The sequence below is a fragment of the Typha angustifolia genome, chromosome 7, assembly GCF_048772165.1.
Source record: "Typha angustifolia cultivar Huaian chromosome 7, ASM4877216v1, whole genome shotgun sequence".
Lineage (NCBI taxonomy): Eukaryota > Viridiplantae > Streptophyta > Magnoliopsida > Poales > Typhaceae > Typha > Typha angustifolia.
Genome location: NC_133245.1, coordinates 10,112,989 through 10,124,667, shown reverse-complemented (window position 1 = coordinate 10,124,667; position 11,679 = coordinate 10,112,989). Strand labels below are relative to the sequence as shown.

The following is an 11,679-nucleotide window of genomic DNA, read 5'->3' as shown; positions in this document are numbered from 1 at the left end:
TCCTCCACACCACAGCCATCACACTGTCAGCCACCACTACCATCTTCTATCATCACTACCAGAGCCTCCAACTTATCGTCCGCAGATATTTTGGATATATCCCTATTTGACAACAAATAGAGTCCGAATCGGAGAAGGATCCATATATTCATAATTTTTCAATGATTTACAAACATATGGCAAAACCAGATATTCTGCAACTACATTAGATCGATCCTCTTAGCTGGGTTTCATAACACTAACTTGAAATTCTGCAAGCTAAATGTAACAAAATTATAAGCATAAATTAAATGGACAATAGAAAACTACGACATTAACTTATAAAGCATAAAAAAAGTTGATAAGTGGAAGCGAAAGATGCCTCAAGAACATGCCTAATTAAGCTCACCAGAAGCTTTTACACACTAATTACAACATTATAGAGAGATGAGATTGCTCATGCAACATTTGATAATAGTGACATGTTTGAACTTGCATCCAAAATGCAACAACCCAACATGGCATATTAGTGTTTGAAGTGTGTATATAACATCATATGCACTGAAATGGCAATTAAAAATCACGAGTAACTCACTAACGAGATGGACAGATGTGGATTATGGAGAGAAACTTTTTAAATAAAATAATATGCAATAATTTGATTTTGATACATGCCATAAAATCATGTATTACAAGTCCAAATTGTCTTCTAGGAGCTACAAAAAGAGATTAACAAACTTGATTAAAATAAATAGTGAAATTCTAATCTTATATTGATACTTGTTTAGCAGAGATTGCTAAACACAAATAAAATTTACTGTGTATCACTGTCTGAAAATGCCTTCTACGGTACAGTTAGTCAATAACATGCAAGAGCTAAAAGTAGCCTGGAAAATTTACAACCAGATGACTCATAATGTTTCGACTACATAATGAGCTACTCAAACTTCTTAATTAGAGAAAGATCATGCAGCAGCTTCTCGATTTGGTCATCTTCATGAATTCGTCCTTTCGTCTGCCATAGAAAGCATTAAAAAAATCATCTAAAAGAACAGGTACTTCACAGCTAATATATCAATACTAGTGAACTCTAGTTGTTCTACAAGTAAAACCAGAAGAAAATTAATTGAAAAAGAATTGACATTAAAGATTGAAATCTAGAGGATAGTTTAACACTTATAACAGATATTGAACTGCTTTTGCTCTACAATATTGACTAGATGAAACTCTGTAGTACGATGAAGGATATTAAAGAGATGGTTGCAGAGTTAACGTATATAAGCTCTCAAGATTAGATAACATATATAAGCTCTCAAGATAAACAAGAACCTAGACTGGTTGTGGATTTAACATATATAAGCTCTCAAGATAAACAAAAACCTAAACTAAAATATAAAATCTCAAATAATGAAATGGGATTGAAACCAAAACACATATGGTTATCAAAAATATTCTTCTTGGTTCTATAGTGCTTTAATAATTTTTCAAACTCTAAAGAAAAAGCATGTAACACATCATACTACACAAACCCCTTAGTTTTCTCCACATTCTTGATCACTCGCAAAATTTTAAATTCATCAAATTTGAGATAGCATCAATATTGGAAAGCCTATTATGTGAAGCAACCAAAAGGAGGAAAAAAAGCACTAAAGTCAGAGCTAGCAATGACTGCCTCATATCTTTATTACCTTGATCGATGGGACCATAGCAATAGCTTCCTCAACAGTTTCAGGACAAAGATTGCCAAGAACGCAGAGCTGCATTCCGTATAAATATCTGCAATTAGTGCCATTTCAACTACATGAAATTTAATCAACAAATATACCACATCCATACCTCAAATTCAGCCAACTGATATCTGCTTAGGATTCTGATAATTGAATTAAGGGCTTAATTTCAAAGTCTAAGGTACTCAATTAACAATAGGAAGAAAAAGTCAAGCAACAATTCTATATCCATTCTAAAAGAGGTTCAAATTAATGATGGCCATAACAGTGCATGCCGGCTACCAATCGACACGACACGTATTGCAACATGTGCCATGTCGACGAAAGAAAATGCCAAAAACTAGAGGACGAGAAAGAGATATTAGGAGAGGGAGAGAAAGAGATAGAGAAGAAATACCGTCGGTCGCACCTCCGTCGTTGTCCAGTCCTAATCCTTGTTGTGCCCTAATCCTCCCACAAGGCTGCTTCCGATCCATACCTTTTTTTTTTTGGAAAAATCTCGTTCTATCTTGGGTTCACTTAAGTTAGATCCTCTTACTGGACCTATATTAAGCTCAGTGAGGCGAACTTAAGACAAAAAAATAAGGAAAACAATCCACTTGAAGTATCATATTCCTCACTAGATTGAGCTCCCCAAACCCTTTGATGGCACCAATCATTTCCTCCACCACCCACGATTCCATCTCCACCCCTCGGCCGCAACAAATAACTTCCTTTGTCCCTTCGTCGCTTCTAAATAGCCTCTACGGAGAGAAAGAGATAGAGAAGAAATACCATTAGTCGCACCTCCGCCGTTGTCCTACCCTAATCCTCCCAAATCAACAGTAGAAGGCGGAAGGGAGGGCGGGGTGTTGTTGGCACCCCCACCCACACACACACATCGTGCTGGCGAAGTGCCGACACAACATCTGCCGGCCAATATGCCCCGTTGGTTGGCACAACCATCATTAGTTTAAATTTTATGACTGAATTGGTTAGAAAGTATATTCATCAGTTTCAGTTAAAACTGGTTTAAACCATGGTAAGAACCTACAAAATTGCTAAATTTGACCATGAACAATGAGTTTGCACCTTGATTTTAAATCAGTTTACTGTTCATTTTCTGCTGAAACTTCAAACCAACATAGTCATTTTCGAAACATTACCCACAATACATATTCTGAAAATTTCTCTTAAATGTTGCAATATAAGGATACTCTCTAACTTGCCTCACAGCATCAGGGTTCTTGTAGCGACTAAAGCGCTTAACATACTGCAGCGACTTCTCAAATACCCTGAAGAAGAGAAGATCCATTGAGGTCCCATTGTTGGAAGGTTCTAACATTGCAATGTCAATGAGAAAAGATGGCATGCATAAAATGACATCAGCACTTACTGAGATATTTGGTTTGCAGGATCATCGGACATCTGCTGAAGCTGCTCATACTTATGATCAAGGATAATTGCAACTTCAGAATTCATAAGACACTTGGCCTTCAGAAACTCTATGAAAGATAATGAACATCATCAATTGATAATAGACAGCACCAATAGTTACAATAAGACACACACACACACACAAAAATAAGGGCATCACACATCAAATTATGGAAGCTACTTGACAAGGACAAAAAAGAAAAGAGTGACCGGTGTAGTTTGCTATACTATTACTAGCAACAATTAAATCTGCATAGCTATTGTTTATAATGAATGGAAAATCATACAATGTCAGTGTAAGAATATGATGAAACCTTTTCAACAAATTTTTAAGCTGTTCTCATAAAACCAAAAACCAAAAGTACGCTCCAAATCTGAAACAGACTTCTTTGGAAGCCTATTCAACCTCCTTGAATTACAACTGCTTAGTTTGTGGCATGACCATCTAGACACTCGGAGGCTCCAGAGGCTCTCTACAATTCTCTAATTTCTATAAGATAATTGGTTCTGCATTTTGTTTCCCAAGTTGATTTGGTCTAATAATTCGACACCATTATTACTCTAAGGCAGCACTCTCAAAAGAAACTCCAACATCGCACTCCTAAATTTGGCTAAATTGTTTCACCAAAGACATAACAGTAAAACTTAATGAAAACTATCAAGATTTCTGGTTTTGACATTCATTTTGGACTACAATAGGCTAAAACTTATATTTCGGCCTAAAATATTCACTTTTTTCTAGGGTTTAAAACCAAAAGCAACCGAAACATCAAACCATAGTTAAAAGCCACCAATAAAGATCCATAGCACTTATTCCCACTTCTTTGTTATCCTTATGAACAGAAAAACATTAATGAATACATCCCATCTAACTTTCAAGTATCAATCTTCATATCAAATCAAAAAAAAAAAAAAATCATGATATTTCCTTCAACCTAGTACTCAGAACAACTACCTTCCCCGATCTTGAGCTCTGCTGCATTCTCCTCCTCCTCTCCAGACATTCTTCAAGGTAGCAAACGAAGTAAACAAGTACTGCAAGAGGGTTGCAAAGTGATTGGTTCAATAATGTCTCAACCCAAGAAAATTTACAGCATGAAGTTGCAAAATTTAATCCTTGGAAGCTCCTCTTGAGCAAATTGGGTACAAAAAAAAAATTCCATGATTTCGAGAAAGCAGTTAATCATAAACATACCTGAAAAAACTTGTAGCAAAGTGGACTGGAAGGCTCCGATTGGAGAATAGCTTACAGATTAATCGAAGCAAATAGTACCCAAGCTCAGGGTGGTTAAATAGACCAATGCAAACCTCAGATCATGTTGGGTTTGGATTGGGTAGTGGGTAGTGTTTTTATAGATATATCCACGTGTCTATAAGTTTTTCAGGTAGATAGGGTTTTTGGTTTCGATGATGAGTAAGTAACGATTGAGGACTTGAGGTGAAGATAGGGCAGTGGGTAGTGGATCGGGGAGTGGGAGTGGATTAGGGAAGGTGAAGGAGAGGACGCAGGAAGATTAGACGTGGAGGAGGGGAGGAGGTGTTGTAGAGGCTAGCAGTGAGAGGAGGGAAACGGTGAATAGGAAAATGAGAGGCAACTGATGTTTGATTTGTCAAACAATCAGATGGGAATAAGTACCGATAGATTTAGTTGTCTACATAACCAGGTTAATGGATATTCGATATCCGGACCCGGATCTGATTCGACTGACATAAAACCATATCTGAATCTGATTTCGATCCTTTTTTTTTAACTTCTATTTGGATTTGGATCTGAATCCGAAAGGGGTAGCAAATTTGCACCCATATCTGATTTAATCTAGTCGGATCGCAAGTCAGGTCAGAGTTAATATGACTCATTTTCACCCCTACCATATGTGGGTTGGCCTATGGTTTAACGCTCCTGCCTAGTAGGGGCGTCAAGCTTGACGAGCGGCTCGAGCTCGGCTCCACAGGAGCTCGAGTCCGTCTCGGCTCCACAGGAACTCGAGTCTGTCGCAACTTGGTCAGAGCTAAGCCGAGCCCGAGCCGCTGAAAGAGGCTCGAAATCAATATCGAGCCAAGCCTGAGCTAAAGCCAGCTCACTCAGGCTCGGTATAAAACGAAGTTACAAAACCGTAATCCCCAAATCTAATATCCCAGTCCCACATCCCCTCCCCGCCTCCTACTCCTTCGGCAGTGCCGACCTATGCTCGTCCCCTCGAGCTACCGCGGCCTCTTCCTCCTCCTCTTTCGGCTGTCAGCAATTCAAAACTTCGACACCCATGCTAGTCGTCTCCTCAAGCTGTCGCGGTGCCACCTTGTCAAGCTGCCACGGACCCACAGTGCTGCCTCGCCTTCCTTCTCCAAGCTGCTGCAGCCGCGTCGTCCTCCTCCATCGGTCCATGGAGAAGAAAGCATGAAGTTTCATTTGTCATGTTTGTCAAATAATTATTTTTCTTTTGATGTAGAACAGTGGCTTTAATTTGTCATGTTTGTTAGAATAGATTCTCTATTATTTATTTATTTCGCATAAGCTAACATAAAAAGTATTATATCTCTTTTACCATTTTATTTCGAGCTCAATTACTAGTAGAGTAGCAGGTGTGATTAGAACTAGATCTCTCCAGTTACACTTTCTCACCTTTAGAAAGGAAAAGAGAAAGTAGAGAAGAAAGAGGGTAGGAGTATGTTATCCTCTTCCTTGGCAACTCTCCTCCACTACCTCATTTTGTTCTTCATCATTACTAATTTTTCATGTCCTAGAGTTCACCACTATGTTGCACATGGTTAGGGCTAAGTTAGAAGATGTGAAACAGAGAATATCTGAACACCTCAGAACCCAGACCATGCACTAATGCACTATAATGAGGCAGCTGGAAGCAACTAATTACAGTAAGCCTCATTTATGTGGGAATACCAACTTATTATACCATATGTATGTAGGCATACATACATAGACCATATAAATTTGCATGTCATGGCCTCATAGGCATAGACCATATAAATTTGCATGATAAATTTGCTCATGTGGACTTCCCACCTGATGCTGCAGCATATATATGCAGCAATCAATCCACTCTTCCACAATGGTAAAGACTGACTACAATCTCTGCCATCCATATTTGTTGGATCCATGATATTTACAGAGCTATCCTATTATTACAAGAAGTAAATAGAAGTAATTAAGGAGTTTACAGTTGCCTATTAAATTGCTTTGCTACTCATAAGTCTTCCAATTATGAACATCAAGGCAGTAATTTATTTTATTCTATTAATTGTCCATTATTGTATCTGTCATATCTGTTTTTGTTTTGTACTAATTGAGTATTATAAAGATTTAAGCAGCACTTCAGTTTTTGTTTTTTGTTTTTTTATGTAGATGTCAAAGTCAGTAACTAAGAATCTTTCTAATGCTGTTAGTGAAAATGAACCTATTGAAATTGATATTAGTGAAGAGGATAATGAAACTAACAAGGAAGAAAAAAATAATAGTCAAAAGAAAGGGAGGAGAAGAACTTCTGATATATGGTTGTATGTCAAGCGAGTTAAGGTAAAAGAAAATGGAGAAGAGGTAGAAAAATAATTGCCCGTCATTATTTAATATTCCTAAGTAAGGCACTACTTCACACATAAAAAGACATATAAAATTTTGCACTGGTTTAAGTAGGCAAAGGACAAAAAAATTCCTTTTACTTTAGCATCTAGCATTACTGGGGCTTCAACTATAGAAGAAAATTATCTCAAAACTATTTCATCAGGATACAACCAAAATGTGGTGAGAAAAATAATGGCAAAAATGATGATGGTACATAAGTATCCTTTTAATATGGTTGAGTATACATAGTTCAATATTCTTCTGAAGGTTGTTAATCCACGTTATGAACGAATTTCTTGAAACACAATGAAAAGTGATGTCATGAAAGTATATGAAAAGAAGTGAAATTGCTTTTGAAAGGAACTAATAGAATTAGTTTGACTTTAGATTTATGGACCTCAAATCAAAATATTAGGTATATGTCTTTGACTGCTCATTTTGTTGATTCTGATTAGACTTTACAAAAACGCATTATCAACTTTTGTCCATTAGAACCTCCACACACTGGAGTTGTTATTTCAAATGCTATTATTAATTATTTAATTGCTTGGGGAATAGAGGATAAAGTATTAACTTTCAAGTTAGACAATGCCTCCGCCAATAATATTGCTGCTAAAACTATTATGAATAACTTTCAAGTTAGAGATAAATTGTGCTTCAAGAGGCTTATTTTTCGTGTTAGATGTTGTGCTCACATTTTAAATCTAGTTGTTCAAGATGAGATCCATGTCATTCAAGATGTCATTGAAAGTGTCAGAAGCAGTATTACTTACTTAAAAAAGAGTCCTTCGTGTATGTATAAGTTTAGTAAATTGTAAGACAACTCACTGTTCCTACTTCTAAGAGTTTAGCTTTGGATGTTGCAACTCGTTGGAATTCTACATATGTTATATTAGAGTATGCTTTTGTGTACAAAAAAGTCTTTGAACAATATGCAACAAGAGATACAAATTACAAATGGCTACCTTCAGAAGATGATTGGTTTAAAGCTGCAAAAGTCTGTGAATTTCTGAAAAAAATTTATGATGTTACTCAAATTATATCGGGAAGTTCATATCCTACTGCAAATCTATTTTTGATTGATTTATGAAAAGTAAAATAAGCTTTAAATAAAGGATCTGAAAGTGAATTCTACTTTTTGAAAGATATAGCTATAGAAATGAGAAAGAAATTTGATAAGTATTGGAGAGAATGTGATATATTGTTAGCAGTGGCAATAGTATTAGATCCCCGATACAAAATGAAGCTTATTAACTTTTGTTTTCCAAAAATATATTGCTTTGCAAAAGCTCAAATAAACATGCAGGGGGTTCACAGAGTGTTGTATACTATTTTTGAATCATATGAACTTGAGAATGCATCAGGTGAAAATAATGGAATGAATGATATATCTCAACTTGATAAGAGTGATGACTTGAATGGTGCTAGAGGAACAGAAAGTAAAGCAGAGTTTAAAAAATTTTTGGAATCAACAAATACAGTTGAACCTCTAAAATCTGAATTAGAAATATACTTAGAGGAGCAAACTACAAGTTTGATTGACAAATTTGATGCTCTAGAATGGTGGAGACTAAACATATTGAAATTTCCTATTTTTTCCAAGATGACTCGAGATATCCTTTCGGTTCCTGTTACCACTATTGCATCTAAATCAGCTTTTAGCGCTGGCGTTAGGATTCTAAATGATTTTCGAAGCTCTTTGTCTTCAAAGACAGTGGAGGCTTTGATATATGGAGAGAATTGGATTAGCAAATCATAAAAAATACAAATCAGCTCCTCTAAGGTATGTGTACTATCCTTCTCATAATAAAATCTTTCCATTTTATGCTTTTATAAACTATTGCTAACTTCTTTTTTATAATCTTATTTTCTTTAGGTATCGGCGATGAAAAATATGTTTGTGAAGATTCCAAATGTAGTTTGATATTTAGGTATCATACATTGTATGTCTTTTCCATTTGTATAGCATTTTCATTTGCATAGATGATAGAAGAAGCAAGGATATATTAAAAATGTTTTGAATTGAGAGTAATGATGTTTAAGTTAATTAACAACTGAATTTTCTGAATTTTCCCATCATTGTTTGTTTATACCGGTAGCAATGATGTTTAAGCTGCAATTAACTTGTTTCCTTTTTTTTTTGTTACAGTTATAGGATGAAGCATCTTTTTGGTGTTGAGACTTGAGAGTGCCAAATAAATTTAGTTGTAATATTTGACATGCTATCAAATTTTATTATAATATTTGGCAAGATATAAGTTTAGTACTTTATATTGTAATATTTAGCAAGTGATAGACTTATGATCTGGATGTCAAAATTTGGATTTGCTTTGAGCCAAATTTGATGAATGGTACTATGTTAACATTTTGCAATTGGTGTGATAATTTGGTTGGCTTTAGTAAAGTTTTGTATAATTTAAGTTAACTTCATTTGGTTGGCTTTTGTTATATTTATTGGTAAAAATTTTGAAATTGGTGTGATTACTAATCACTGATTAACTTTAAAATTTATAGTCAATTTGGTTGGCTTTTATTTTATTTACAGATTAAATTTGTTATTCAATTTCAGCTTTTTTTCACTTTAAATAGGTTGTGGCTCGGCTTGGGCTCGAATTGGCTCAGTCTAACTCGAGCCAGCTCGACTTGAATGAGGCTTGATAATAAGCTCATTTCAGGCTCAAACTCAGCTCTCGATCAAGCTTAGCTCGACCTGACTTGAGCAGAGCCTGAGCCCAATAAAGAGGCTCGAAATTAATTTCAAGCCGAGCCTGAGCAGCAGCCGGCTCGCTCAAGCTCGGCTCGTTTACACCCTTAGCTGAGCCTAAGCTTTGTTCTTAGGCTCAATTTGAATTTCAAGCCAAGCCTAAGCCAAAACCGACTTGCTTAGGCTCGACTCAAGTATGATACTTATTAATATTATGTATATATATTAAATAGTTTTTGGCTTAGTTTGAATAGTTTTTATCTCGTTTAAGGCTTGCTAATTTCGGCTCGGTCTGACTCGGCTTGAATTTAGCTCAAAAATATGCTTGATTCAGGCTCAAGCTCAGGTTCCAAGCTAGGCTTAAAATTAATTTCAAGCTAAGTATGAGCTGGAGCCGGCTCGCTCAGGCTTGGCTCATTTACACCCCACTAATGGCAGGCAACTGAGGAAAAAAATAAATATGGAAGCATCTTGTATAAGCATATAAGAATGAGTAGAGCATCCATTCTTAATTGGGATAACATAAATATGAAAGGATCATATATAAGCATGTAAGGAATGGCTGGAGCAATCCATTCTTAACTGAGATACAAATTTAAGGAAGGAATGCCACTTTATTCAAGATAAGGATCACAATCACACATATTTAATTCCTTGTGGAGAATACAATCTCATTGAATATGTGAACTGTAATAGAATTATTGTCTACATAAATAGACATGTACAATGTAAATATTCATGGAGTGTATTAACAATTATGCCTTCTTCCTTTAAATTTTTACCTAATAACCTCTTAAATTCATCCTTAAATTGTGATGATCTCTGATCATAGTAAGCATTAGTAAGCATTAGTAAGCATATTTGCCATAAGAGTAGACATTCTAATGTTGTTCTTAATAGTGTCAGTGCGTCTCATGTTGTTCTTGCATGCCACAATAGATCGATGATATGGATGGAAAGAAATGTTAGAATTTTTCATAAGGCTTTGACTTTGATAGTAAAAGAAGATGGTCCAATATTGACACTAGAACTACCCGAGATAATTCCAATTTTCATATTAGTTCAATTATTCTATGAATAAGTTGGATTACTACTAGTAATGGCAAGAAAAAGACCATGAAGCCCCAACACAACATTGATCTTTTCTCCTCCTCTACTCTAGATCCAAAGCGAGGTGTTGGGCTCCCCCTTTCCGTTGGGAGCTCCAACTATTAGTCTCTTTCCTCCTGTTTATTCCGACCACGGGGAGGCAGACTTTAGTGGGAGGGTGAGGCAGTTGGTGGTTTGAGAGATTTGTGAGTGTTTGCTTTTTTACTATCACATTCATTCTTAGGCCATCATGTCATTCAGTTTAGCAGTTAAGGTCAATTAACTGGGGAGTGGTTCTCCTCCATTTACTCCCTTATAATCTGGTATCTGTTGAGCTCACGACGGAGATGATAGACTTTGAGCCCTTTTGCGTACGTGTTAGCGCAAAAATACCTCACTTTTTGCTTTTATTATCATTTACACCCTCCTCTACTATATGGATATTTATTATTCGTCAGGTTGATTTTACTTAAAATGCCTTAAAATCACCATGTTGTTAGTTTTATTAACTATCAGTTACTATGTAGATGAGTGAAGGTAACTATAGATGCAAAATAACTATAATTTTTTTAGGTTAAGGACCTTAATAGCATCCGAAATTACTCTAGTACCATCCTAAATTACTCTAATAGCATCCTAAAACCCCTATAAAAAAAAATCGAAATCCTAAATTCTAATATCACAGACAAAGGTGCAGGAGGAAGGGAGGAAGGTGCGTGAGGGAAGGAGATGAAGTAGGGTACCTCAGTCACCGGAGGGAGTTGCCGTCGCGAGGGGATCGCGAGAGGGAGCCGCTGTCGAGGGAGTCGCCGCGCGGGGGACGGGAGGGGAGGAAGCTTTCGTCGCCGGTGCGTGAGGGAGGAGGGAGGGAGGCCTTCGTCGCCGGCGCGTGAGGGAGGAAGGTGTGTTTTCGTCGCCGCCGACGCGTGAGAGAGAGGGGTTTTTTAGGTCGCGCGCGCGAGAGAGAGAGGAACGGGGGAGCGATATCGGGTTAGTTATAATTAACGGGTCGGTTATTAACGGGTTCTAAATTAGTTTTATTTGCAGACCCGACCCATTTAACCTAAATAATTCAAAAACATATCCCAGCGTATCCCTGCCGTATCGGATATTCAAAATTAATTATTTTAATTCGGATACTTCTTCAGCAGTATCGGGTACGTATCGGGGCCATATCGAGTCGTATCAGT

General features: G+C 36.6%; 1 protein-coding gene across 2 annotated transcripts; it reads right to left on the bottom strand.

The window, feature by feature from the left end:
- Positions 1-628: 628 nt before the first annotated feature.
- On the bottom strand, positions 629-11,460 carry LOC140762847 (DNA-directed RNA polymerase II subunit 4). Of its 2 annotated transcripts, XM_073100813.1 has the most exons (7): positions 11,233-11,460; positions 4,078-4,157; positions 3,082-3,190; positions 2,903-2,980; positions 1,816-1,849; positions 1,668-1,736; positions 629-994 (listed from the first exon to the last, which is right to left on the bottom strand). In XM_073100813.1, the coding sequence occupies exons 2-7, from the start codon at positions 4,124-4,126 to the stop codon at positions 917-919; spliced, it is 417 nt and encodes a 138-aa protein (XP_072956914.1). In that variant the 5' UTR covers positions 4,127-4,157; positions 11,233-11,460; the 3' UTR covers positions 629-916. The 2 variants fall into 2 exon arrangements, with proteins under 2 accessions (XP_072956914.1, XP_072956917.1); XM_073100816.1 differs by lacking the exon at positions 4,078-4,157.
- Between the last annotated feature and the right edge of the window lie 219 nt (positions 11,461-11,679).

Bases quoted from the DNA above. Each gene is read 5' to 3' on its own strand.
- LOC140762847 (XM_073100813.1), bottom strand. From the start codon at position 4,126: ATGTCTGGAGAGGAGGAGGAGAATGCAGCAGAGCTCAAGATCGGGGAA. The intron at 1,737-1,815 runs GTATGGATGTGG...TACGGAATGCAG, and splicing joins ATCAGTTGGCTGAATTTGAG to CTCTGCGTTCTTGGCAATCT. The intron at 995-1,667 runs GTAATAAAGATA...TTTCTATGGCAG, and splicing joins CTATGGTCCCATCGATCAAG to ACGAAAGGACGAATTCATGA.